General features: G+C 38.7%; 1 protein-coding gene across 17 annotated transcripts in view; it reads right to left on the bottom strand.

Annotated features, from left to right (window-relative positions):
- Nucleotides 1–26,560, bottom strand: part of PCDH15 (protocadherin related 15) — an 813,949-nt gene that overhangs the window by 28,764 nt on the left and 758,625 nt on the right. For all 17 annotated transcript variants that reach the window (XM_021696071.1, XM_021696072.1, XM_044916450.1 and 14 more), the window contains one exon: nucleotides 7,334–7,510. In XM_021696071.1, the coding sequence (XP_021551746.1) occupies nucleotides 7,334–7,510 (177 nt within the window). The remainder of the gene's footprint in view (nucleotides 1–7,333; nucleotides 7,511–26,560) is intronic.

The following is a 26,560-nucleotide window of genomic DNA, read 5'->3' as shown; positions in this document are numbered from 1 at the left end:
GTAATTAGCAGGTAATAGTTTTTTTTCAAAATTCCTTGGGAACATTTGCACAATCCCTTATAAATACTACAATGTTGATGTAACAGTTGTGTTCTTAATAGCAGAAAGCCACACCATGTCTTAGGTATTTTTGTTTTTGAATTTTTAAAGATGTTCGTCTATAAAAATCAAATGTCTTAACTATAGAATATTGGAAAGCACAGAACTTTCCAAAAAGCAAAATTACTCATAGGCCCCTAACACAGAGGCTGCTCACATTTTGGTATATCCAAATTGAACCTTTCTTAAAAATATCTTTTATTCTCATAATTACACAGCATATACAAAGTGAAAACTATTATTTTAGAAATATATTGCATAATATAAGCCTCCACACTTATGTTGAAAATGTGGAAAACACAAAGAAATGGGAAAAAAATTTTTAAATGGCCTCAAATTTCACCATCTCATGATAACAAAGTGCCCCATGCTTGTTCATCTTACAGTCTATTTTATCCCTTTTGAGATTTTTTAATTTTCTGAATGATCATGCTGACTTTATATCTGCTGCACAGTGTTCATAGCTTCCTTATGGAAAAAATAAAGAGATGACCCATATCAGATACGAATTCCACTGGATAGTTATTAGACTTGCCATTTAAGAAACGCAATGGCTTGGATAACTCAATTTTAGTTTGAAAGGTGCACATGTTTTTACTCAAGTTTTCATATGATAATATAAGGCAGTTAGAATTTTTGCTGTTTTTGTTTTTTTGGTTTTTTTATTTTGTTTTTTTACAAATATGCTTTTGTAGATACAAAATAGACTTTTATAGCATTTTTCCTAGGTTATTTTTAGGTCTGTTAAAAAATATAATAAAGACTGAACCATGGTTCCAAGTGCTAGAATAGAATGGTACCACATTTTGTTTGAATTGTTTATTAGATAAGGTAAGAAGTCCCAAATAAAGTATAGATTGAGTTCTGTTGCAAGAAAACAGTATGAGAAACTGGGAAGAATCAGAAGTGGAGGTAGATCATTAGTATGGGGGAAGAATTCACTCCTATCATGCGGAATCCACCAGATGGACCCATTTCTACAGGATTCTTGCATTTGACATCCCATCACCTGAGGGAATATTCCTTAGTCTTTTTACATTCCAAGAGCTCCTTTATTTTGATATTTACTTTGGTTTATTTCTCAACTTAGGTAAATGTTCTCATTGTTTCATGGAAGAGTGGATTGCTTTTGAACCCATACCTCGTCTAGAATATCCTTCTTTTTGCTTTCTACATGCAAAACAGTTTGCCTGGGTAGGAATTCCTGAGTCACAACGTTTTTCCTTAAAAAACTGTGGATCCGATTCCCACTGCCTTTTGACATTCTATAGTGCACATGGGATGTCTAAGGCTTAGCTAATTTTTTCTTTCTTTATAATCGAGTCACTTTTATTTGTGTTTCAGTGGTATTAAAACATATTCAGACACTTTTCAGTGACACATGACATTTTCGTTGATTCTGTGGGAAAGTAATGGAGTCTTTTCGTTATATTTTTAGTTTATGTTTCTGTAATAACAACTAAAGTGTTTTACCTCAGAGATGCCTACACTTGTCAGGTTGTATCTTCAATGTCCTCTAAATATATTTTGATCTCCTTTTAATTCTTTTTTTTTTTCTTCTTTTTCTTAGTGTGCCCTGAGCTTCTTATGTATATACTTTATGCTGCCAATTTCTTTTTCAGATGTTTCCTCATTTCGGGCAAGTTTGGAGATTTTCCATACCAAGGTGGAAAAAGTGGCCCCCAAACCTTCAGGCTTTTGTTTTATACTTTTTCTGATTTGCGGACAAAGCTAGCTTCCATGTTGGTCCTTGAAGAAGGACTCTGAGTCCTTATGTGTGTCTAACTGACCCACAGCCAGGCAGTGAGCAGAGGACTGGTGTCCTGAGGGGGAGGCAGTGTAGACCCCACCACCAGCACCATGGTGGAGAGCATTGGTGGGGTTCTTTCACCAGAAACAGGGAAGGATTCAGGGCTCCTCAAACACACATACCATTTCACTGTCCCATACAGTCTTGCTTTCCATTAAAAACGTTAAACTGTTTTCCAGTGGTTTCTGGAGGAGAATATTTACAGAGATAAATTCTACCTCTGAGTCATCAGGATGTTATTTCTTTTACTTTGTTTTTCAGTATTTATTACTGATCCCATTTTGCCCCCTGCTTATTTATCTTAGGAAGGAGATCTATCTGTTAGATCTGCTCTGTTTTCCTGATGAGTGAGGGACAGGTGAGGCTAGGTAGGGAGAGAGAGGGAGGGGGCCATAAGATCAGGCTCACAAAATTCAAAAGTGTAGATGAAAGGAATCCATAGATAGGGGAACAAACCAGACCATCCTGTACTAGGTATCAGAGGTGGGTCTTGTTCTAACAGCTACTTGTGACCAAGAAAATTAGCGACCCTAAAAAGGAAGTAAGCCGCTGAAGCTGTTACCTCTAGTCCCTGCTCTATGGTGGTAAAAGGATTTAAGTTCCCTGGTTAACTTTCTATAAAAGACCAACCCTAAAAGCCCTCAGTGGCAACCCGGCCAGGACCCCTCTCACTCCTGAGAGATTTTTCTGTATCCTTGCTTAACTTCTATCACTTTACTCACTCTCCTTTGTCCTTGAGATTCATTCTTCAACTCTGTAAGACAAGAACCTCGCTCTCCCAAATCACTGAAATGCAGTAAATTCCTAAGCCAGTTCCTTGTCTTCTGATTCACTGTGCTGATGGAACACATGCAAACACGCATCCCTGCCTCTGTTTACTCGTGTGGATCTCGACTGTCAAAGTATGGTGTGTAAGTACCAGCTGACCCTGCATTTTACCTTGATGGTTATCATAGTGCAGTGTACGTATAAATGTAGAGATAAAGGGGAGGGTGAGCAGAAGTATGCACTCTGTACTTCACAAAACCCTGAACCTAGATGGTAGAGGGGTGGCTACCTCTTTTCCTGGTAAATACCCTGTTTCTGGGTTTCTGAAACAGGCATACAGAGGGAGTGATGGTTAATACATCTGCCCACATCCATTCCACCTGGATAAGGTTGTTTTGCTTAATAAAGCAAATCACGGGTAGACCACTATTTCCTTTATACAATTCCAAATTATAGACTACTTTATATTCCTTAATATATATCATACTCTATTTATAGTAAACTAGAGTATAATATTAGTTTTCCATTTTTCACTATTCTTAATTTTTATTTATTTATTTTTTTTTGCCCCTGGTCTTAGGAATTTGAAAGAAGCCTTATAAGAGCTTGGTAGTCAGATTCTATTTTAAAGTATAAATGTGTTATTATACGCTATATTGTAAATGCAGTTTGTAGAGTGTACAGGCCCTTCCTACCTTCTCCACTTCTCGTTTACCATCTGGACAATGTTAAACAGGCTGGATGTATAAAAAGGTGCATGAGCTAAAACTGTATTTGTTTTTTTTAAAGAAATATTTAGTTAAGTTCTATTTTAAAGCAATATGATTTGTTTCTGCTAAGGGTGCAGAAAGCCATAAGAGCCTGTGACTCCCACCCTAATGACAAAAAAGTCAGGTAATACGAAAATTGTAACTTTTTTGCAAGCAAAATGCCAAATGGCAAAGAGTGATAGTTTCCTCCACAGGGACATGAGACCGTGCACTGTTTCAGCTTTCACAGAACGAGGAAAACGTGGCGGCCAAAAAAGCAAATAAAAGAAATGAGCTAAAATGTTTTAAAGATTTATTCATTTGAGAGAGAGAGAGCACAAGAAGTGGGAGGAGCAGACTCCCTGCTGAGCGCAGAGTCAGACTCTGGGCTCAATCCCAGGACCCCAAGATCATGACCTGAGCTGAAGTCAGATGCTCAACTGACTGAGCCACTCAGGCACCCACAAATGAGCTAAAATTTTAATAAATTTTTAGAAGCTAAGTGTGTACCAACATGCAAAGTTGGCATAAGAGATCCATGAACTCAAAGGGGGGGGGGGTGGCGTTGTACTCACTTGCAAACTGTTTTCCAAGGGCCCCGATAAGATAAACTCGGGACAAGGCTGGAGACAGGAGAGAAATACCCTTCTAGTGCAGGGTTAGAGAGAGCAAGCAGCTAAGGCTGGAGCACCTTGTAATTCTTCGGACCTGTATCGCTTACAAAGCAAGAGCCTTAAGCTGCAGAAAGAGGGAGAGGAAGTATCCCAATCCCTAGGGGTCAGGCTAAATCCACTGCTTCTGGGGAGAGGTATAAGCAACAATCCACTCCATGTAGAGGAGGAACAGGCATTCTCTTGGGCCGAAGACCCTGCACAGAGTAGAGGTTTCCTACTGGTCGGGAGGGGCAGGGAACACTCTGACACCCAAGACACACCACAAAGATGGTGTAGTGAGTAGCTGCCATGGGAAGGAGGGGGAGAAAAGCGAGAGAGCCTCAGCCCACATCCCAGGCACTCAGGCTAGACAAGGAGAAGAGAGAGCCACCCACCCACCTTGCTGCATGTCCACGGTGAGGGAAGAGCCAAGCAGTGAGCAGGTGCAGTCTGCCCTGATGAGAGGGGTAAGAGAATGCAGAGAAGTTCCCAGGGCCTGCAGGGAGACCCAGCAGTGGAGCCAGACCAGACACAGTCCAGATGCTGGGACATCAGACAGACTTTGATACACCTCTGCTTAGTATTACAGAATCTAGCAGAAAGCAAACAATATGCTTGAAGCAATGGGAAGTTCAATAAAGTGGTAGGAATCGTAAGAACCAAATGGAAATGGAAGCTTTTTTTTTTTTTTTAAAGATATAAAGATGAATTCCTTTAATGTGCGCATCAACAGGCTAACAGATGAATCCATGAACTTGAAAACAAGGCAACGGCAATTATCTAAAGGAAAGCACAAAGAGAACAGAGGGCGAGGAGAAGAAGACAAGAACAGACAGCATCCAAAAACGTGGAGAAAAACGAATTTTAATTGGAGTCCCAGAATGAGAAGAAAGAGAATCTAGGTTATAAGAAATACTTGGAAAGATAATGTCTAAGGATATTCTAGAAATTGAAACAACATAAAAAACCAAAAACAAACAAAAAATGCAGATTCAAGAAGGTCAAAGAACCACAGCAAGAATGAAAGCAAGATAAAAGGAATATATATTTACTGCAAAAAAATCTAAGTGATTCAGATAACCAAAAATAAGAAAAATCAAAATACTCATAACCTTGTAAAACAAAGTCATTAACATGTCATTACAGTGATTCCGGTCTTCTCTATGCTTTCATAAGCTTTTAAAGAAAAGTTTTGATATAGTTAAATCAGTTTTTAAAAATCAAAGTGAACTCCTCTGAGGAAATACCTTTTTTGTTTGTTTCTAATTCTTTGGCCCGGAAATTCCAACATCCTCAAAAGCTTACATTTTAGGATCAGGGAAGTTGAAAATATAATCCTATTTCCGTTATGTGATAATCTTAATGTTCTAGTATATTTGTCCAGTGTTAAAAACTAAATTTTCAACAGCTCTCCTAACTACAGGATAGATAATATCAGTGCATTATGAGCCTTGGATTATGAAATATATCTGTATAATTTCATTATAAAATGTTTTGAGGAACAAGTCTGGGTCTTAGGTTATTATATTAATAATTAACTAATAATATATTAGACATATTATTATAGTGTCTCTCAGCTACTAGCTCAAGCTGCTAAGGGAAACCTTTAATACTTCATGGCCATTCCATCCTCTTTTCAATAAAGAACATTTTGATTTACAGTTATTCTCGATTTTTCCCTTCTTTCCTGGCTATTATAGTTATTCAATTGAATTTCTATCTTTACTCTTTACAATATAATCTAGGTTTGGGAAAACTTGTTTAGAAAGAAGGATGTTTATCTTATACTTCCCAGTGTCAGTTGAAACCCAACTGGCTTCAGTTTCCAAACTGTTCACCTCTGAGGTGTTTACATGTGCAATTCAGATGATGATCATCATTACTTTACTCTTTAAAGCTAGACTAACAGCCTAAAGAAAACAGATGTTTCCAGAGTTAGGGAAAACACCCTGAATTCAAACAACCTATCATCATATTTAAAAATAAAACCAATGTATGTAAAAACACAGAATGCAGATGGGTTTAAATAAATGTTAATAATGACAATAGAATATATGTAATTTTAAAGTATATTTCTAAATGAATTTTAAAATTAATACAATATGCAAAAATTGGCTTAATAGATCTAAAATGCTACTTCATCTGGATGTTGGTTCTAGAACTTGAGAGGGCGCTGCTGCTTAGTCATCTCTACCTCCCCACCGTGATTAACAGACTATCTTGCCCATGGCCCAAACAGCTATTAAATTTAAGTTGATGAATAACATACTTAATAACTATGGCTCTTTTATAATTAAGTTGCTATTAAATCACTATTTCATTGTTGCTAAAATAGCAGCAGTGAAACTTTGCTCAAGAACAGATTTAAATTCAGAACAGACTCAACTCAGAATGTATGGGTTTTAATAGATAGATATTTGCTGAATACATAAATGCAGCCACATATGGATATATTTGTAAATTAGTATATGCATATATTTATTTAGTGCTCTTGAGTATATATAGAGAAAGAAAAACTAAAATCTGAAATTATGGATTTGGGTACATATATATACACAAATACCAATAAATATATACTTAATATATTATTAAGTAAAAATGTATTTCAATTTAAATGAGAATTGCATGCCAAGAGTCTGGTGGACACTAGGTGTCACTAAAGCAAAGCTCAAACTAACAACAACAAAGGGGTAAGCTGTTCTAAAATGATTTCCAGGGGAGAATGCATAGCAGCCATTTTGCTTAGAACTTTGCATTTTCTTTATTTATAGGATTCATAACTCAAATATTCAAATTCACCAGGATGAAATAAATAGATGGAAAGTATGGACTGAGGTGGAAGGGGTTATCCCCTTTGCCCCCCACTCCCAAGTCAAGGGGAAAAAAAAAAGAGAGAGAGAGACTAATTTTTGCTGATTCAACCTTGAGGAAAGCTAGATTTATTCTTCAAATTCATGCCTACCGACATTGTCGCAGGCTGATACCTGAAGAAGGAATCTGTGCTCTCCCCCTCCGGACAGCTAGGGCGTGGGAGCAGGAGTGGAGGTCTGAGGTCATCTCTGTGGACTGCCCCTTGCTCCTAATGGAACTTCTGACCTCCAAAGTCACTCTCTCCCGCACCTGGCCCTGAAAACGTCAAGGCATTGAGGACCCTAGGTATTGCCTTTGATTTTTTTTGCTTACACTTCACTTTCAACAACAATTTGGGTGATACTGTCAACCAGGGAGCTGTTACAGACAATAAAATGACTTACTTAAAAAGCTCATTTCTGTCTATGGCTCGGTTGGTCTGGGGGTCGACTGCGTAGACAGTCAGGTCACATTTCGTATAATCTTCTAGAGAAAAGGCGTCCCCATGCCTGCGAGCACCAATGGACTCTACCACCACCTTGGCACCGGGAATTTGCTCCTGAACATAGCGATCCAAAATCCTATAAATCAAACAAAGTACAAACGTGACATTCATTCTCAACTTGAAATGACATTTAGTAAATGAAAAATGATGACAGCCTGGTTTTTGCTAATGTTTACTGAATATGAACACTTGAAAAAAACTTCTATTTTTTCAGCATTTAACTCCCAGTGATGCTAGAAACTGAATAAGGTAGAAAGAGGTCATCAACCATGTCCTGTTTAAGTCAAGTCTAGACTTTTGGAATTTATGATACCATTTGAGCTCTATGTGTCTCATGGGAATTGCCAACTATATTGTACAAATAATAAACCTACCTATGGTTTATAGGAGGCAGGGGGTCTTAGAACTCTTGTGTTCACATGGTTGGTGTTACAAATTGTACATTCCACCAGATTCTGTGATACATGGTGCATGGACTGTGATACAAGGTCCAGGACTAGGATACCTGTTTCCCTCATGGTATAAAAACTCAGAGCATTACAGCAATGAGAGAAGGGAGAGATGTTTTACCAGGTTAAGAAAAATATTGCATGCAAATTTCAGAAGCTATTTAGGTGAATACAAACAACGAAAACATCTATCATTTGGTCTAGAGTCAACAATATTCAATAGAAAGGACAGTAATAATGTTAACCTATAGGTAATTTCTGGAAAATACAATTTTTTCTAATTGCATAATTTGATTTTAATCGGAAGCACAAGTTATCACCATATAAGTGTCTGTGGCCTCTATCATCACAAATGACAATTTCCTTAATGTCTTTTCCTTATTAAAAACTTTACATTTTTAAGCCCCATGGATTAACATCAGAATCTATATTATTAAATATTTATAGACATTCAAATGTAAATGAATTGATTTTAATAACTAGACGCAGCAAATATCTTTACATTTATCTACAGATTCGATGCTCCATTTGGAGTCCATGTTGTGAGGCCCTTTCCAAGGGGGACAGTTGGGGCAATATCATCTAAAGTCCTTTAACACATCAGGAAATAGCTTTTAATTCAGATGCCAAAACTGACCTGCTTTCCGCTCTATTAAAAAAATGTTTCCTTAAGGGTCTGGTGTGTGTTTGGTTTGCGCTTGCCAGAGAAGCAGCCTGGGGAACATGGCAGCACCACTGAGCACGGGGGTATGGCCCACACCAGGGGACGCGACCCATGGTAGTGAAGCGCTTTTTCTGTTGGCTTTTATTTCCTTTTTAATTGTGTTTGTTTGCTTTTAAATGTGTAGGGAGCAGCATAGTCAAAGTCCCCCTTCTTAAAGTATGATTCATCCTTGTCCTTTTCTCAGCAGCTGACACCCACTGGTCCATCTGCCTGATAGGATCTCTTCTGATGAGATCCTTGCTGAGGAATAAAGAAAAGAAAATGTATTCTCCCCAGAACCTGAGAATGGCTACACGAGGAGACACAGACTGTGGGACAGTATTTAGCCGGTGTTTTAGGATTCTTTTCCTGAGACAGTTATGCTCCCTAACCAAAAAACAACAACAACAACAACAAAAAAGGAAAAAGAAAGAAAGGCCTTGAAATCAAACCACCTTATACTCTTGACAGTTGATATAGGCATGAATGGGAAGAACATCCACAGTAAAGAGCTCGGATGTTTGGCTTCAATTTTCAGCTTCTTTATTTACAGACTGAAAAATCTCAGACCAGTAAGAAGCCATCAAAGGCTCAGACTCCTTAACCACAAAAATGAGGAAGTCATCTGCCACATGGGAGGACTGTGTGCATTAAATGCGCAAACGCTTATAGTCAAATCTCTGCACAGTTTTGAGCACATAGTCACTGTTCCATAAAATATGATTATGCTTATTATTAATTTGGCTTAAAAGTTTGCATTAATAAACTTCTCCCCTGCCTCTAATTCATTCAAGACATTTAATGAATTTGTGGAATTGTTAAGAAAGCATATTTCTCACTAGTAATATTAGTTCACAAATCAAAAACCAAATATGAGTACGTTGTTAAAAATACTGCAGAAGGTGGCTATCTGTCCCAGTACTGCACTTTAATAATTTATAACTGCTGCAGTGCATGTACACATTGATTATGTTCCAAGGAAATCACTTATATATGCATAAACTATGTTTTCCTACAATGAAGAAACTTGTCTATTGAGCTTGTGTCTTCCTGTATTTGGGGGAATATTGCAGACTCACTGTGACTAAAACTTTAAATGTGGAATGAAATACAACTGTACCAATTGCTTTATCACATCAGGGAAATCACATACCAATGAAGTCTAAAAATGCCTTATATCATTTAAAACATGGAACAATGTCTTCTCCCTGAATTCTTTTCTCTTAAAACTTTGGAGATCTTCTGGAATGAAATACCCAGAAGAAAAATGTGTCCAAACTTGAACTCTTTCCTTACCTTTTCTGATAAATATATGTTAAACTAAATTTAAACCTTTTTAAATGAGAACACATTTTGTAAAAATCTGTCTTTCCACTTGCCATCTACATCCATAGACCTAAGCATGTCTGCCATGTCTGTCTCTGTGTCTATTACCTACATACATGAATATATTACATATATACATATATATGCTATTCAAAGGATGGCTCTTTAGCCCTTGATCTTCAAATGCACATGGGTACATTGTTGCTTCCTAAAGCAACTGAGCTTATGATTTTTTTAGTCACTTACTTTGAACTGACTCATATAAATTAATACCACTGTTTAAATTACCTTTATGTTTTGCTTTAAATTATTAATATGCCAAGCCAATTCATACATACAGTTTGGAATCAAATGTCATGAGAATTTACTACATGTAAATTCATTAAGAACACATGTCTCTCTCCAGCCTGTCAGCCTAAATTATTTGCACACTACGAGTATACAGAGACAGAGAGACCTTCAGTGTTGCTTATCTGTAACACCTGTATCATGCATATCCCCCTATATCAAGGGAGATGTCTGCAATGACATTTATATAATGTTAATAATGCTTAGGTTCAGGTGGCAGGATTTTGAGTTTGCCATAAAACATTCCTCCTTATATTATGTTGCTTGAATTTCTTGTAATGGGCATAAGAAAAGAATATGGTCATACTTTTAAAAACTCTTTAGCTCCCTACTTCCTCTTTCCCAACTTTTTTTTTTAAATATATATTTTATTTATTTATTTGAGAGGGAGAGTGAACGAGAGAGAGAGCACGAGCAGGGGGAGAGGGAGAAGCAGGCTCCCTGAGGACCTCGGGATCATGACCCCAGCTGAAGGCAGACACCTAACTGACTGAGCCACCCAGGCGCCCCTTCCCCAACTTAAGAAAAAAAATTATTTTGGGGGGTGCCTGGGTAGCTCAGTCATTAAGTGTCTGCCTTTGCCTCAAGTCATGATCCCAGGGTCCTGGGGATCGAGCCCTGCATCGGGCTCTCTGCTCAGCGGGAAGCCTACTTCTCCCTCCCTCACTCCCCCTGCAAGTGTTCCCTCTCTTGCTATGTCTCTCTGTCAAATAAATAATCTTTTAAAAAATTATTTAAAAAAAGAGATTTATCTATTTATTTGGGGCAGGGGGCAGAGGGACACAGAGAGACAGAATCTCAGGCAGACTCCCCACTGAGTACAGAGCCTGATGCCAGACTCAATCTCACAACCTGAGATCAGGACCGGAGATGAAACCAAGAGTCGGATGCTTAACCGACTGAGCCACCCAGGCACCCCAAGGGAAAAAAAAAATCTTTATATACATTTTCAGAGTTTAAAAATATATATATAGAAGATTAAGTTGGAGTTGTCTAATAAATTTATAGCAAAACTCAGGTAAGTGGTTAGTGGGAAATTTTCATTCACTCATTCATTTATTTTCATTCATTCATTCCATAGATATTTATTGAATGCATACCACGGACCAGGCACTGTTCTAGACACTTGGAATATATCAGTGAACAAAACCAAGATCTCTGATGTCACAGAACTTGCATTCTAATTAAGCAAGATAGATAAGATAATAAAATAATAAAATGTGGGGCGCCTGGGTGGCTCAGTTGGTTAAGCATCTGCCTCTGGCTCAGGTCCTGATCCCAGAGTCCTGGGGATCGAGCCCCCGCGTCGGGCTCCCTGCTTGGTGAGGAGCCTGCTTCTCCCTCTCCCTCTGCCTGCTCCCCTTGCTTGTGCTCTCCCTCTCTAATAAATAAATAAAATCTTAAAAAAATAAAAATGAAAGTAAATAAAATGGCAGGAATATTTAGGAAACGTGTCACTCAGAAGTCGCTGTGTGAGCAGACTGAAGGAGACAGTGAGTAAATATGGACATTGTAGGCAGGAGCCTTCCAAGAGGAGGAAATTGCTAACCACCCCTCACTCCCCTTACCCCACCACCGTGTGAAAAGCAAGGTGTATGAGTGTGGATGGAGCAGAGAAGGTGGGAGCAGATCACAGAGGGGCTTGTAAGGACTGGAAGGGCATTACCTTCTGTTCTGAGTAAAACCAGGATCCACTGCTGGAGTTTAAACATGGAAGTAATGTTAAGTGACCTCACATTTAAAGCAAGTAACACTGGCCATTATGTTGTGAACAGGCCGCAATGGGGGCCAAGAGGAGAATCGGGGAAACAAGTTAGTAAAGACTTTAAGGAGATGAAGGACTTGCTAAATGCCCAGTCTACTCAGTAATTTGGAGGAAGAGAAGATACAACGTAATCCCTGATTATGAGCCATCTATGAACCACATAATCAAGTATTAATATCTGTGTATTATTAATATGCCTGGTTAAATGTGCAGGAGGCATAAATCTTTTAAAATAGATCAATAAAGGCAATGCTTAACTGGACAAATACTCCCAGTAATTATCTACTTGACCTAGATAAGCTCTGGCCTTTTGTGGTTGTTCATTTGGAAATAGGTCAATTTTTATAGATTATACTTTGTTTAAAGAAAAGCAGAAAGGAGAGACTAGAGCTCCGAGATCAATTTCTGATGCTTCATTGTTTCACTTGAAGTGTCTACCTAGGCACAGATGGCTCTCAAAAGAGGGTACCATTTTTTCAGAGTTCCGGCTGCTTCTTTTGTTGCCTTTTGTACTGAACACAGAGCACAGACCGCTTCTGTCTTCTTGTGCCATCCGAATTGTTTCCTACTGAAGTCCAGCATTTTGTGTATGGGGAAAAGATTGTCAACGGTGACAATGTTATAACCACGCTGTTACACAGCATGGCATTAAAGCTGGCTGACGTCTCAGGAAAAGTGGGATTTATGCATAGCGACCAGGTACTATTTGATGATACTGTTCGATGATACTAGGTCTATGATGCAGAGAAAAACGCACTCAACTGCAAAAATGAAAAGAGTCTCAGAGAAGTATTTATTGACTGCAATATTCTGTGAAGGACCCCAAAGGGCTGAGGATTTTCCACCACCGTGTGCCTCTTGCACAGGAGCTGGGCCATTTGCTGCTCCCCACTCTCCTCTTGATTACCCAGAATATTCACACAGTGGCTGCTTGCCCCAAGAACAATCCTACTAAAGCCCTATAGAACATTCTGTCCTCCTTCCCCAAGGTCCTTGGGAGACTTCCATGCCTGGCATTTTCAAATAAAAGCTTACGCTAATCGTGCTCTGATTTTCTCTCACAATTTTCAGTCACCCGCCCTCCTCCTCTCATTGGTTTTACAGAAGAAATGTTTTAGAGATGTACGAATATTAAATTTTAGAGAAAGAAATCTCCGGCTCTGTTTTAGATTAGGATGGGGACGGGGCCTACAGTTTATATAATGTCATAATTGCTGAGTGATTTAATACCTGCTATAAAGTACATACTATTTGGGATCGCTAAAGAAGTAATACTACGTGGACACTGAACCAGGAAATACCTATTAAAGCATGTTGATTAATTATTTTCCTGGAAATACAAGATTAGGGTTCAGACAATACCCCCTTTTACATGTGACAGTGTTGGATTTTACCCAAGCCTTTGCTCCTGGATGTAACAAGAAGTGCCCCAGGCAGCGGTGTTCCAGGAAATGACCTACTGCAAAGAGCCATCCTTCTCTAAGCCATGGGGGATGCCGGCACGGATCCTCCAAATTCCCATTTTTTGCCTCATACGTGATTAGCTGAACTGTTTTGTCCCAAATGATCAATCAAACAAACAGACAGATAAAAATTCTTGTTAACCAAACACTGGTTAAGTTTTTCTCCTTCCTTCAGGTTTCTGGATTTTGACCCCCCTTTGCCTGGGACAGCGTACAAACCCACAGGTCCCTCCCAGAACGGTGGATGTTGGGGCAAAACACTCTCTGATCTAGATCCACTGTTCCGTTGCCCCACTTGCCCACAACTGGTCCCTTCTACCCTTGCTCACTGCTCCCTATAAAAGAAAGGCTTTCTCTGCCTAACCTTTGAGTGCCGTCAACCTCTGGGTCAGATGGTTCTCCCCAGGACAATGGTTCTTCTCCCTAGTATCTTAGTTCCTCTCTCCGGCCTTAGAACAATCCTGAGAAATAAAGTCTCTCTTCTAAATCCAGATTTGTTTGTCTTTGACACACAGAGCAGGCACACACCTGAGGGAGACTGTTTTTCACACTCCTATGAAGTCTTATTAAATGAGTGTATATTACCACTCACCAAAGTGGGTGATGTGCAAAGAATATTTAGCAAACTATGTGAGACCAATGATTATTCATCACCCCTTTCCCTGATTGATCCCCTGTGCTTGCTGTCCAACAGCCACGAGGCCCCACATTTCCAACTGCATTCGCTGCTCTTCTCTCACTGAAGATGTGTGAATTCTCATCAGCACTGCTTAATTATTGTAATTTAATAATTTATAATAATAACATAATTAATAATTAATAATTATAATTTGAAATTGTTCAAACAAACTACAAAGTAGCAAGCTTTGAGGTTTGTTTCAGCCACTAAAAACGACAAAAATATGAGCAAGGCCTGATCAAGCCCCCACCGCCGACCGTGGTAAGGAACGATCATCCCGGACACCTCCTACTCGTGGCCAATGGAAGCCATGGCGCCATGGGTCAGTTATTGCCATCAGGGGTAGACATATGTCCAAACCGCACGAACTGTCCTTCATCTTTATAAGATACACAAAAAGAAGGCATTGATAAAAAAGGCACTAACAGGGGCACCTGGTGGCTCAGTCCGTTAGGCATCTGCCTTTGGCTCAGGTCATGATGCCAGGGTCCTGGGATCGAGTCCTGCATTGGGCTCCCTGCTCAGTGGGAAGCCTGCTTTTCCCTCTCCCACTCCCCCTGCTTGTGTTCCCTCTCTCGCTGTGTCTCTGTCAAATAAATAAATAAAATATTAAAAAAAAAAAAGGCACTAACACCCCCATGACCCATGTGAACTCTGTTGGGTTTTGGCTGCAAAGCATTTATATCTCTCCCTAAAAACACCCTGATTTCAATGGAGGAATTAGCCCAGTGCCCAACCCGTACGAGTGACTTGAATCCATGGTCCCGTCCTGCCTCATCCCGTGCCAAAAACGGCTGCAGGCAACTCAAGACCAGGCCCTCTGCTCTCTGGAGTTTGGACACAAGAGTTGTAAAACGGTTGGAACTCACTCACTGAAGTGCTACATGTTCATCAGACTGAAATCTCACTTGCACCTATTCACCCCTGTGGGTTCTTGTTTCCCTGGGCTCTGTACCTGCCCCTGTTCGTTTCTACTCCCCAGCCCGTGTTCCTTCCTCCTACTGTCACGGTCGGTTCCCAAGAGCCTCCAGCAAAGCTCCCTCCACTGAAGTTAGCCTCAGCCCATTTCCAGCACATTGGACCTCGTAAGACGCATATTTCCTTTGAAGGTCCCGCCATACCAAAGCACAGGTCATTTTTCTAATTCTCTCACAGAAGCAACATCTGTCTCATTTTCCTAATCAGGGTCTAACGGGTCCTGCTAGACTCTTTGTAATTCCGCTGGCCGTATATTTTGCTTTCTGCTTGAAGTTGCGTGGCTGTTCATTATAGAGTTTGAGAAGAATTTGTATTCTGGAAAAATCTAGTCATTTACATTTGCCCTGAATCTAAATTCTTGGGAGCAATCTATCAATTTCAAATACAAATAGTGTAAACAAACATATAACAGAAGAGTACTTGATTATAACAAACTTTCTCAAAACAAAGGATGGTCTTTGATCTTCCAAGAAGCAAATATAGTGCAAATGAATTAGTATAGTAATTACGATCATTAACCAAAATTTAAACTTTTATTTAGGCTTACTGTTCTACTTTAAAAGATCTGTAATGTATGCATAATATTTAGTAATATGTTACTATGTCATCTCTAGACAAAGTTCCAAAAACTCCAAAGTTCTAAATATAATTAACACATTTTATATGCATATAAATATACATAGGTGTACATATATGCATGTATTTACATAATATATGTGTTATACATGTGTATTTCTATGTAAATGTTGTCTTATACACATGTAAGTTTATATGAAAATACATGTGTATAAAACATTTTTTGTGTTACCACGTTAATTTTAATTAGTTTATAATTTAAACTAGAAATAGCTTATCTAAGTAGCTTTTTACAATAAATGTTGGATAAATAAATTTTGCAATAAATGTTGAAAGGCATATTTAACTGAACTTTTTTTTATGTGCAAATAGCTTTTTTCTTTAAATCATAAACTGAAGTCACCAGTGAAGAACTGGGTCCCTTAATTTATTCTCAAGCCACGTTTTTTTGGTAGATGCCCCTACATTTTAATTTTCAACATCACTTTATCCAGTTACCTATATGTACCTCTTCAGTGAGTCTCAACTACACGTTGCATTATAAAAAATTAAGTGTGGAGCCTCACAGAAATCGTTTTATCGCTAGCGCAGGTATTTATTTATGGCTGATTTTACCTTTTAGTTTTTCACACTAAAATTATTACAGCGGCTATCTTTTCAATCACCATTTGTGAGAAGGAGCCAACCTAAAATTACTATTTGATGGAAGTTTCTGTGTGCGGGAGAAGCCCACTCCCTAGAAAAGGATGGGTTGGATATTTAATTCAGTTTCCCTCTTAAGAAGCCCTGCAAAAAGGAAGTGGTTAGGAACCCAACCTGCTGCTGGCCCTTGGATAGAAACTCAGATTTAAACCTCTACCACTTGCTATCGTGTGTGTCTTGGTGGAAATTACTACTTCTCAACTCAAAGCTTTAGGGAACTCAATCTGTACAATGGGGAAAGTAATCAGACCTACCTCAAAGGGCTCTGCAAGAAGTTAATTCGATAGCACCCATTAAGTGCACAAGACCCAACAAATAAAAAGAGCACCGTAAAGATGTGTTACTTGTTGTGGTGGTTACAGCAACTCCTCGCATTTCCTGATTGCAAACCCCACTTAGCCTTTTGTCGCAGTAAATGGACTGCATTTAACCAGCAACAGAGGGACTCCACCCCAGGTACTAGTCATAGTGTTTCAAAAGCCTGGCTAAAGAACCCACTGCAGATGGCCACAGGGACCCAAGGTGTGAGTTCCTGATATCCTGCACTGATAGACTGTTAGAGATGCCACCCAGACGACATCCCATGTAAGGTTCTGAGAAACACGGGACACTATGTACTTCACATTTTGTACATGCCATGATATCCCACAGGATACAGGCATTCTCCTCCAAACTGGCATTTCACTCAGAAATGGTTCTTTTTTTTTTTCTCCCAATTTTGTAACTGATTCTCTTCTTTTTGGTTTTTCATTGGTTTTCTTCTTTCACTTTGGCCCCAACCCAGCAAAAACCAAGTTCCAGACTCCTCTAGCGACTAGGCAGGGCTCGGTTGCATTGTCTCTGTGATAGTCTCACTCCCGACTCATTTAATGTCTTTCTATTCTGTTTGCTTTATTTTTATGACTCATGTTAAATACATATTACCTTGTTTTATTGTATGAATTGTTGTAAAATGTTTAAAATTCTCTTTGAGTAGGTGGAACATTAAAAAATAATTACATTTAGCATCTAATACAATTTAGATAGAAATGAAAGTGTCTAAAATAGCATTTGTGTTGCTGCTGATACAAATCGATTTTTCTTATATAAACTTGTGGTTGAATTTATCTCTCATGTTAAAAAAAAACGCAGCATAGACAGAGGTAGATTGTGCATGAGTTGGAGAAAGTTACAAGAAGAACCATATGTGTAATTAAGAGAGGAGAGGAACTGGCTCTTGCTGATTGGGTGTCTGAACTGAGTGGATGCACAAGGGAACAGTCTAGAACCTTATACTACAGGTTGGGACTGATTATAAAAAATAATAAGCTGTTTGGGGTGCCTGGGGGCTCAGTCGGTTAAGTGATCTCAGCTCAGGTCTTGATCTCAGGGTCGTGAGTTCAAGCCTCACATTGGGCTCCACATGGGGTATAGAGCCTACTTAAAAAAATAATAAGCTGTTCTATTTGGCAAAATTTCTGCACCATAAAATGTAAGAGAATATGATAGAAAGAAGAATTTTGATTTTATGTATTTTAAAAACCTTTATAAAGTAACTGTGACTCATGCTTTAATGGAGCCACCCATAACCATCTTTCACCCTACATCTGCTTTCTAGTTCTGATCTCTTTGGTGCAAGCAAAAGCTCTGAAAAATAAACTGAATGGAAGGGTATGATATTTGGGAACAGTACAACAGAGATTATGACACTCTACTTTTTTAGGTTTCTCTCTCCAATATCCCCAATTGTGTTTCCAAAGATTTTTTTTTTTTTAAAGATTTTATTTATTTATTTGAGAGAGAGAGAATGAGAGAGAGAGAACACATGAGAGGGGATAGGGTCAGAGGACGAAGCAGACTCCCTGCCGAGCAGGGAGCCCAATGCGGGACTCTATCCCGGGACTCCAGGATCATGACCTGAGCCAAAGGCAGTCGCTTAACCAACTGAGCCACCCAGGCGCCCTCCAAAGATTTTTTTGATGAAAAGATAAGTACAATAGGAAGCTGGAAAATGCCTTTTTTTACTGCTTTTGTGAATGGATTTTATCTTTGGATTATGAATAACCACTTTCCTCAAATCACAGAATAGAATATAGCTGTATAAATTAACTTCTTTCATTAACTTTTATTAATATTAATAATTGTGTTAATAACTGATAACACGTTAGTGAGGTTGATAAGTAATAAGTTAATAAGTGATAGATATATATATCACCAATCATAAGTTAAAATAAGAATATTAGAGCCAATATAGTGGAACCTTCATTATAATTGTCTCTTATGAATTAAACTGATTTCCCCCCTCAATCAAAATCTACTCTTCACTCTTGCTTTTCTTAAACAGAGTACTTCCTCCAATATGGTTTTATTTTTTTAATTCTTACACTTTGCTCACAGAGCAAACAAAAGCAATGAAAGGATGGCTCTATGTGCTATAAAACTCAAAAAATAGCATTTTTAATTGATCTTCCATTAAAATAGACTTTCAGTGAAGGAAGAGTCTACGTATCTCTTTTGAAAACAATAGCCATAGTTCAAATATTTCAAACATTATTTTAAAATAAAAGCAAAATTAAAAACATCCATACTGGAATTATAGGGAGTATTTTGTTTGTTTTGGCTTGGTTTAACTGTTTCCAAAGGTGTGAGTACAACAACAAAAAAAAGCAAAAAAAGATAAAAGGAGAAAAAAATACTGACTCTGCCAAAATATACCATGTAAATGTTACAGCTAAGCCCAATTTTTTTTTTTTATAAATGCATATTGCTGGGAAAAATGGGAGAGTGGCACAATTATATATTTAAATTTTTCACTATTACATGTACCAGATGGCAAGTACAACTAGAAAGTCAATTTATTATCCCTCAGTACTTTTTATTTCTCCCAACAGAAACTAGTATTGTTTTCACTATAAAGATTCTGAAATTTGTTAATTAATGAATGATGCATATTCTGACCCTTAAAATACAAAATAAACCTACTGAAAGCAGGGCATCAGCCCACATAATTCTTTACTGAATTACTATACAATGGAATCTCCAGAAAAGGTCAACTCGAGTTGGTAAGTCCTTGTTTTTGGTTAATTCTGCATGTAGGGAAGTATATACTTGACCCTTGAACACCATGGGTTTGAGCTGCGTGGATCCACTGATCCATGGGATTTTTACAGGACAGCACCTTCAATGTATTTTTTCTCTTCTATGATTTTCTTACTAACATCGTCTCTCCTCTAACTTACGTCATGGTAAGGATATAGTATATAATCCACAGAACATACAAAGTGTATGTTAATCAGCTGTGTTACTGGTAAAGTTTCCAGTCAACAGCAGGACTAGTAGTTGAGTTTTTGGTTGAGTCAAAGGTTATATGTGGACTTTCAACTGTAGGGCACCCCTGAGCCAACTGTATATGAATTTGGGAAATCCATGGGACATGAAATAAAAAAGTAAGAATTTACCCTAATATATCTGAAAGCTATTATCAGAAACAAGACAAAAAGTACTGTAACTTTGATCCATTCTGACAGAAATTTAATCCTTAGTATAAATAATTTATTCATGTTGTGCTCCGATAGTGTATACCTTCAAATACCAACTAAGAACTCATACAAAATGGGACACTGTAACCCTCACAACAGGACACCCGAAGGGGAGAGATCTCCTCTTTGTAACTGTGGTTCCATGTTGTTAGCTCAGTACTGACACACTGGGATAATTAAACATTTTGCTATCGGACACGAAATACAAATTGGACTTCAAATCCCTATACTTTTCCACATTTCAAGGAATTAAGCATTAAAGATACTACCACAATATGCATGAATAACAAGACACTATTTTATAAAAGTCTAATTGCATTCTGGGCTAGCTTCCATTCTGTAAAGAACTATGACTTCTTACCACACAGTACGTTTAAAGTATTTGTTCTTTGAAAAGGAGATTACTTCTTCTCTGCCAGAATAAAGCCCCAAACTGAGTATTTCAGAAAAAAATAGCAGATGAATTTGCTTAATGTCGAAACAAAGAATGAAGGCTTTGAATAAAACTAAATCATGTTTTTTTTTTCCAAAGAATAATGAATTATATCTTGAATATTAAAAAGTAGGATTTCATTTTATGTTGAGTTTGTGTTTTATTTTTATGACTGGCTTCAATTTATTTTACAACTATTAGAAGCCAATTACGTGAAAATGTTGTTTTCGAGAGTCATATATTGAAATGTCTGTATTTCATTCTGATAAAAATTAGATCATTTATGGTCAGCCTCTGTTGATAACTTCCCCAGCTTCAACCACATCTTGTGCTAAGTATACTTAAAATCAGCGTGTGATTGCCAATACTTACAACAATTTAATTTAAAATGCAGCAGACAAGAAAGACTACACAACTGAACAAACTCTCAGATACTAACATTTCATATAATCCAGCTAGGCTTACATTTTTTTCACAGGTTTCCACTGGTTTCATGCGATTGTACCATACCTGCTATCCATAATGACTCAGATCATGAGGAATAAATAAGGCAGAAGAAAATAACCTTAATGCAGGGCTAAGGAAGGGGCCATGTGGAGGAAATAATGGAGTTTCAATTCATCATCAACTTGGGAAATCAGCAGAATGATAATGAGAAAGAGAACAATGGCGTCAGGACATTTATTGATGGGAACCAAATCTTGTTAATAAATAAAGTCAACGTGGGGCACCTGGGTGGCTCAGTCTTGTCTGCCTATGGCTCAGGTCATGATCCCAGGATCCTGGGATTGAGCCCGGCATAGGGCTCCCTGCTCCGCGGCCTCTCCCACTCCCCCTGCTTGTGTTCCCGCTCTCGCTGTGTCTCTCTGTGTCAAATAAATAAATAAATAAATAATCTTTAAAAAATAAGAAATAAAAAAAAATAGAGTCAACGCTCTCCAAGGACAGAATACTATTACTTTCCCACATACCATGTTATCAAATTCTTCAGTGGCCAAGTAAGAAAAATCTTATTTTTTTTTTTACATCTGCTCAGAACCCAAACCCAGGAGTCGTTATTGCTTCTTGCCTTTGCTCATACATTGAATCCATGACAAGTTTTAGAGGCTGTACCTTGAAAATATACCCTTAATCTAATCAACTCTCCTGTGTTCACCTCTACCTCCAGTCAAGTCACAAACGATCTCTCCCTGGACTCCTTGCTGCTACAGACTCACAGCTGGTCACCTCATCTCCCACTCAACAACCTTTGAAAAACATAAGCCAGAACATATTTCTCTGTGCAAACTTCACAGGCAACATTGGCCAAAAGAAATATAATGCAAATCACATGCAAACAAAAATTTTAGTACTCACAGTAAAGGATTCACAATCAAAATGGTGAGATTAATATATTTATTTCACTCAGTATATCCAAAATTATCATTTCAGTATATAATCCACCTAAGCAATATTAAGGATGTGGTCCCTTTTTTTTTGTGGGGGGTGAGTACCAATTCTTTTAAACCTGGTGTGTATATTATACTTAGATCACCTTCCATTTGGACCTGCCACACATTTCAAGCACTCAGCTGCCTAGTGGCTATCTACTGGACAATCAGTTCTAAGGACTTTGTATCTTATGCAGAGGAAGATGTTAAATCCTGCAAGCGGCCAGTGAGATCCTATATACTCATTTCCTATCTTGATAGGATAAGCACGCTCCAACAGCTGGGGTTTCACACCAGAAGTGTCCTCTCTCTGAGAGAACAGCCTCCGTGCCCCCCACCTCACCCCCCCACCCCCATCACAGTAGCCACATGGCTCTCTCCCTGAATTCCTTTCTGCTTGGCTTTCAGCTTATCAGAGGGCTTTCCTTGGTCATCCTATATGAAATAGTACCTTTCTTCCATCACTTCACTACTAGTATTTATCTTTATTGCCCTCATATATATTTAATATATTGCCCTTATATATAGATATATATTTTATAGGTATATATAAATAACATATGTTACATATTTTTCTTCCTGTATTCCGCCAATAGAATGTAAGCACCATGGGAACAGAGACTTTGCTTTGTTCACTGCCATGACTCCTGTGCGTATAACCAGTAACTACTTTTTACTTAATAAATACATTTCCAGGGGGGCAGAGCAAGATGGCAGAGGAGTAGGAGACCTGGATTTCGTCTGGTCTCAGGAATTCAGCTGGATAGGGATCAAACCATTCTGAACACCTACAAACTCAACAGGAGATCGAAGAAAAGAAGAGCAACAACTCTCTGAACAGAAAAGCGACCACTTTCTGGAAGGTAGGACGTGTGGAGAAGTGAATCTGAGGCGATATTCGGGAGGATAGACGGAGGGGGAGGGGCCTCCGTCGGCCGCTTCTGGCAAGTGATAGAGCTGTAGAGCACAAAATCGGAAACTTTTAGAAGTCTGCTCCACTGAGGGACATCACTCTGGTGGCTAAGCACAGGGTGGAACCCTCACGGGACAGTGTGGTCCCAGGACCCTAGGGGGTCACAGGAAGACTGGGGTGACTGAGTGGGGCAGAGCTCCCAGGTATCGGAGCGGGGAAGCCGGCTGCAGAGACGGAGCCGAAGCGCGGGCTTTCAGCCCGGGGTTGCCATAAACAATGATCCATGGCACAGTCGGGCCCCTGCTCCTCTAGCAGGGACCCAACAAGCGGCAGATCCGGGGAGACTTACCTTCTTCCCCCGGGAGGAGAGGCACAGGAGCACACCGCAGGGATCTGCTGGGTTTGGAGACTCCACACGGGGTCGGGTGCCAGAGATAGAAACGCTCGGTCACAGGCCGGGTGAGCACAGAGTCCAGCCGGAGACCAGAGAGACGGGAGTGATTGACTGCTTTTCTCTGGGGGCTCACTGAGGAGTGGAGCCCTGAGGTCTCGGCTCCTCTGGGGTGGAGATTGGGACACCGCCATTTTCACTCTCTGCCACGAAAGCAGGACGGAAAGCTTTCAGGGAACAAAAGCTCCCGAGAGCAAACCCGAGCAGATTACTTAGCCCGGACCAGCAAGGGTGGGGTGATTCCACCTCTGGCAAAGACATTTGGGAACCACGGCAACAGGTCCCTTCCACAGAAGATCAGCAAGAACAGCCAGCCAAGACCAAGTTTACCAATCAATGAGAATGGCAGAACTCCAGCACTAGGGGAATACTGCACATAATCCATGGCTTTTTTTTTACCATGATTCTGTAGTCTTTCAAAGTTAATTTTTTTTTTAACTTTTTTTTTTTGAATTTTTCTTTTTCCCTTTTTCAACCAACATCATATCAATCCCTTTTATAAAAAAACATATTTATTTTTCATTTTTAGAGTCATGTTCTATCCCTTCATAGTAGTTACCCGTATTTTGGGCATATATATATAAGTTGTCCTCTCTTTAAAATTTTGAGATAGTTTCTTCTAACAGATCAAAATATACCCTAAATATCTAGTGTAGGTTTTTTTCTACTCCCCTGCCTGATCACATTCTCTCCCTTTTTTTTTTTAAATCCTCTTCTTTCTTTTTTCAAACAACTTCTTATCAATTCCTTTTATAAAATTTTTTATAATTTCCATCTTTACAGTCATATTCCATCCCTTCATCATATCAACCTTTATTTTTGTACATATATAAGTTTTTCTTTCTTTAAAATTTTGGGAGGCACTTTCTTCTAACAGACCAAAATACACCCCAAATCTAGTGTGTGGCACTGATCTATATACCAGCCTGATCATATTTGATCATATTCTGGTTTTTTTTGTTGTTTTGTTTTGTTTCTGTTTGTTTTTATATTTATATTTTTCTTTTTTCTCTCTTTCCCTTTCTTTTCCCACTGCTTCAGGTCTTTTCTGATTTGTTTAGAGTATATTTTCTGGGGACGTTTTTACCCTGTTAGCATTTTGTTCTCTCATTAATCTATTCTCCTCTGCACAAAATGACAAGATGGAAAAAATCACCTCAACAAAAAGAACAAGAGGTAGTACCAACTGCCAGGGACCTACTCAATACGGACATTAATACGATGTCAGATCTAGAGTTCAGAATAATCACTTTAAAGATACTAGCTGGGCTTGAAAAAAGTATGGAAGTTATTAGAGAAACCCTTTCTGGAGAAGTAAAAGAACTAAAATCTAACCAAGTTGAAATCAAAAAGGCTATTAATGAGGTGCAATCAAATACGGGGGCACTAACTGCTAGGATAAATGAGGCAGAAGGAAGAATCAGTGGTATAGAAGACCAAATGATGGAAAATAAACAACTACTGGATCACGAGGGCAGAATTTGAGAGATAAGCGATAACATAAGACGAAACAATATTAGAATAATTGGGATCCGAGAAGAAGAAGAAAGAGAGAGAGGGGCAGAAGGTATATTGCAGCAAATTATAGCAGAGAACTTCCCTAATTTGGGGAAGGAAACAGGCCTCAAAATCCAGGGGGCACAGAGAACCCCTCTCAAAATCAATAAATATAGGTCAACACCCCGACATCTAATAGTAAAACTTACGAGTCTCAGAGATAAAGAGAAAATCCTGAAAGCAGCTCAGTAGAAGAGATACATAACCTACAATGGTAGAAATATTAGATTGGCAACAAACCTATCCACAGAGACCTGGCAGGCCAGAAACTGGCAGGATATCTTTAGAGCACTAAATGAGAAAAATATGCAGCCAAGAATACTATATCCAGCTAGCCTGTCATTGAAAATAGAAGGAGAGATAAAAAGCTTCCAGGACAAACAAAAACTAAAGGAATTTGCAAACACAAAACAAGCCCTACAAGAAATCTTGAAAGGGGTCCTCTAAGCAAAGAGAGGGCCTAAAAGCAACATAGACCAGAAAGGAACACAGACAATATACAGTAACAGTCACCTTACAGGCAATACAATGGCACTAAATTCCTATCTTTCAATAGTTACCCTGAATGTAAATGGGCTAAATGCCCCAATCAAAAGACACAGGCTATCAGACTGGATTAAAAAACAAGACCCATCGATATGCTGTCTGCAAGAGACTCATTTTAGATCCAAAGACACCCCCAGATTGAAAGTGAGGGGGTGGAAAACCATTTACCATGCTAATGGACACCAAAAGAAAGCTGGGGTGGCAATCCGTGTATCAGACAAATTAGATTTTAAACCAAAGACTGTAATAAGAGAGGAGGAAGGACACTACATACTACTTAAAGGGTCTATCCAACAAGAAGATCTAACAATTGTAAATATCTATGCCCCTAACATGGGAGCAGCCAATTATATAAGGCATTTAATAAAAAAAGCAAAGAAACACATCGACAACAATACAATAATAGTGGGGGACTTTAACAGCCCCCTCACTGAAATGGACAGCTCGTCTAAGCAAAAGATCAACAAGGAAATAAAGACTTTAAATGACACACTGGACCAAATGAAATTCATAGACATATTCAGAACATTCCATCCCAAAGCAACAGAATACACATTCTTCTCTAGTGCCCATGGAACATTCTCCAGAATAGATCACATCCTAGGTCATAAATCAGGTCTCAACCAGTACCAAAAGATTGGGATCATTCCCTGCCTATTTTCAGACCACAATGCTTTGAAACTAGAACTCAATCACAAGAGGAAAGTCGGAAAGAACTCAAATACATGGAGGCTAAAGAGTATCTTACTAAAGAATGAATGGGTCAACCAGGAAATTAAAGAAGAATTAAAAAAAATTCATGGAAACCAATAAAAATGAAAACACAACTAGGAGCTGGTTCTTTGATAGAATTAATAAGATTGATCAACCCCTGGCCAGGCTTATCAAAAAGAAAAATGACCCAAATCAACAAAATCATGAATGAAAGAGGAGTGATCACAACCAACACCAAAGAAATACAAACAATTGTAAGAACATATTATGAGCAACACTATGTCAGCAAATTCGATAACCTGGAAGAAATGGATGCATTCCTAGGGATGTATCAACTACCAAAACTGAACCAGGAAGAAATAGAAAACCTGAACAGACCTATAACCACTAGGAAATTGAAGCAGTCATTAAAAATCTCCCAACAAACAAAAGCCCTGGGCCAGATGGCTTTCCAGGGGAATTCTACCAAACATTTAAAGAAGAATTAATACCTATTCTTCTGAAACTGTTCCAAAAAATAGAAATGGAAGGAAAACTTCCAAACTCATTTTATGAGGCCAGCATTACCTTGATCC

Source organism: Neomonachus schauinslandi, chromosome 6 (assembly GCF_002201575.2).
Source record: "Neomonachus schauinslandi chromosome 6, ASM220157v2, whole genome shotgun sequence".
Classification (NCBI taxonomy): Eukaryota; Metazoa; Chordata; class Mammalia; order Carnivora; family Phocidae; genus Neomonachus; species Neomonachus schauinslandi.
The sequence above is the reverse complement of the archived record's forward strand: the minus strand, read 5'-3'. Positions and strand labels throughout refer to the sequence as shown.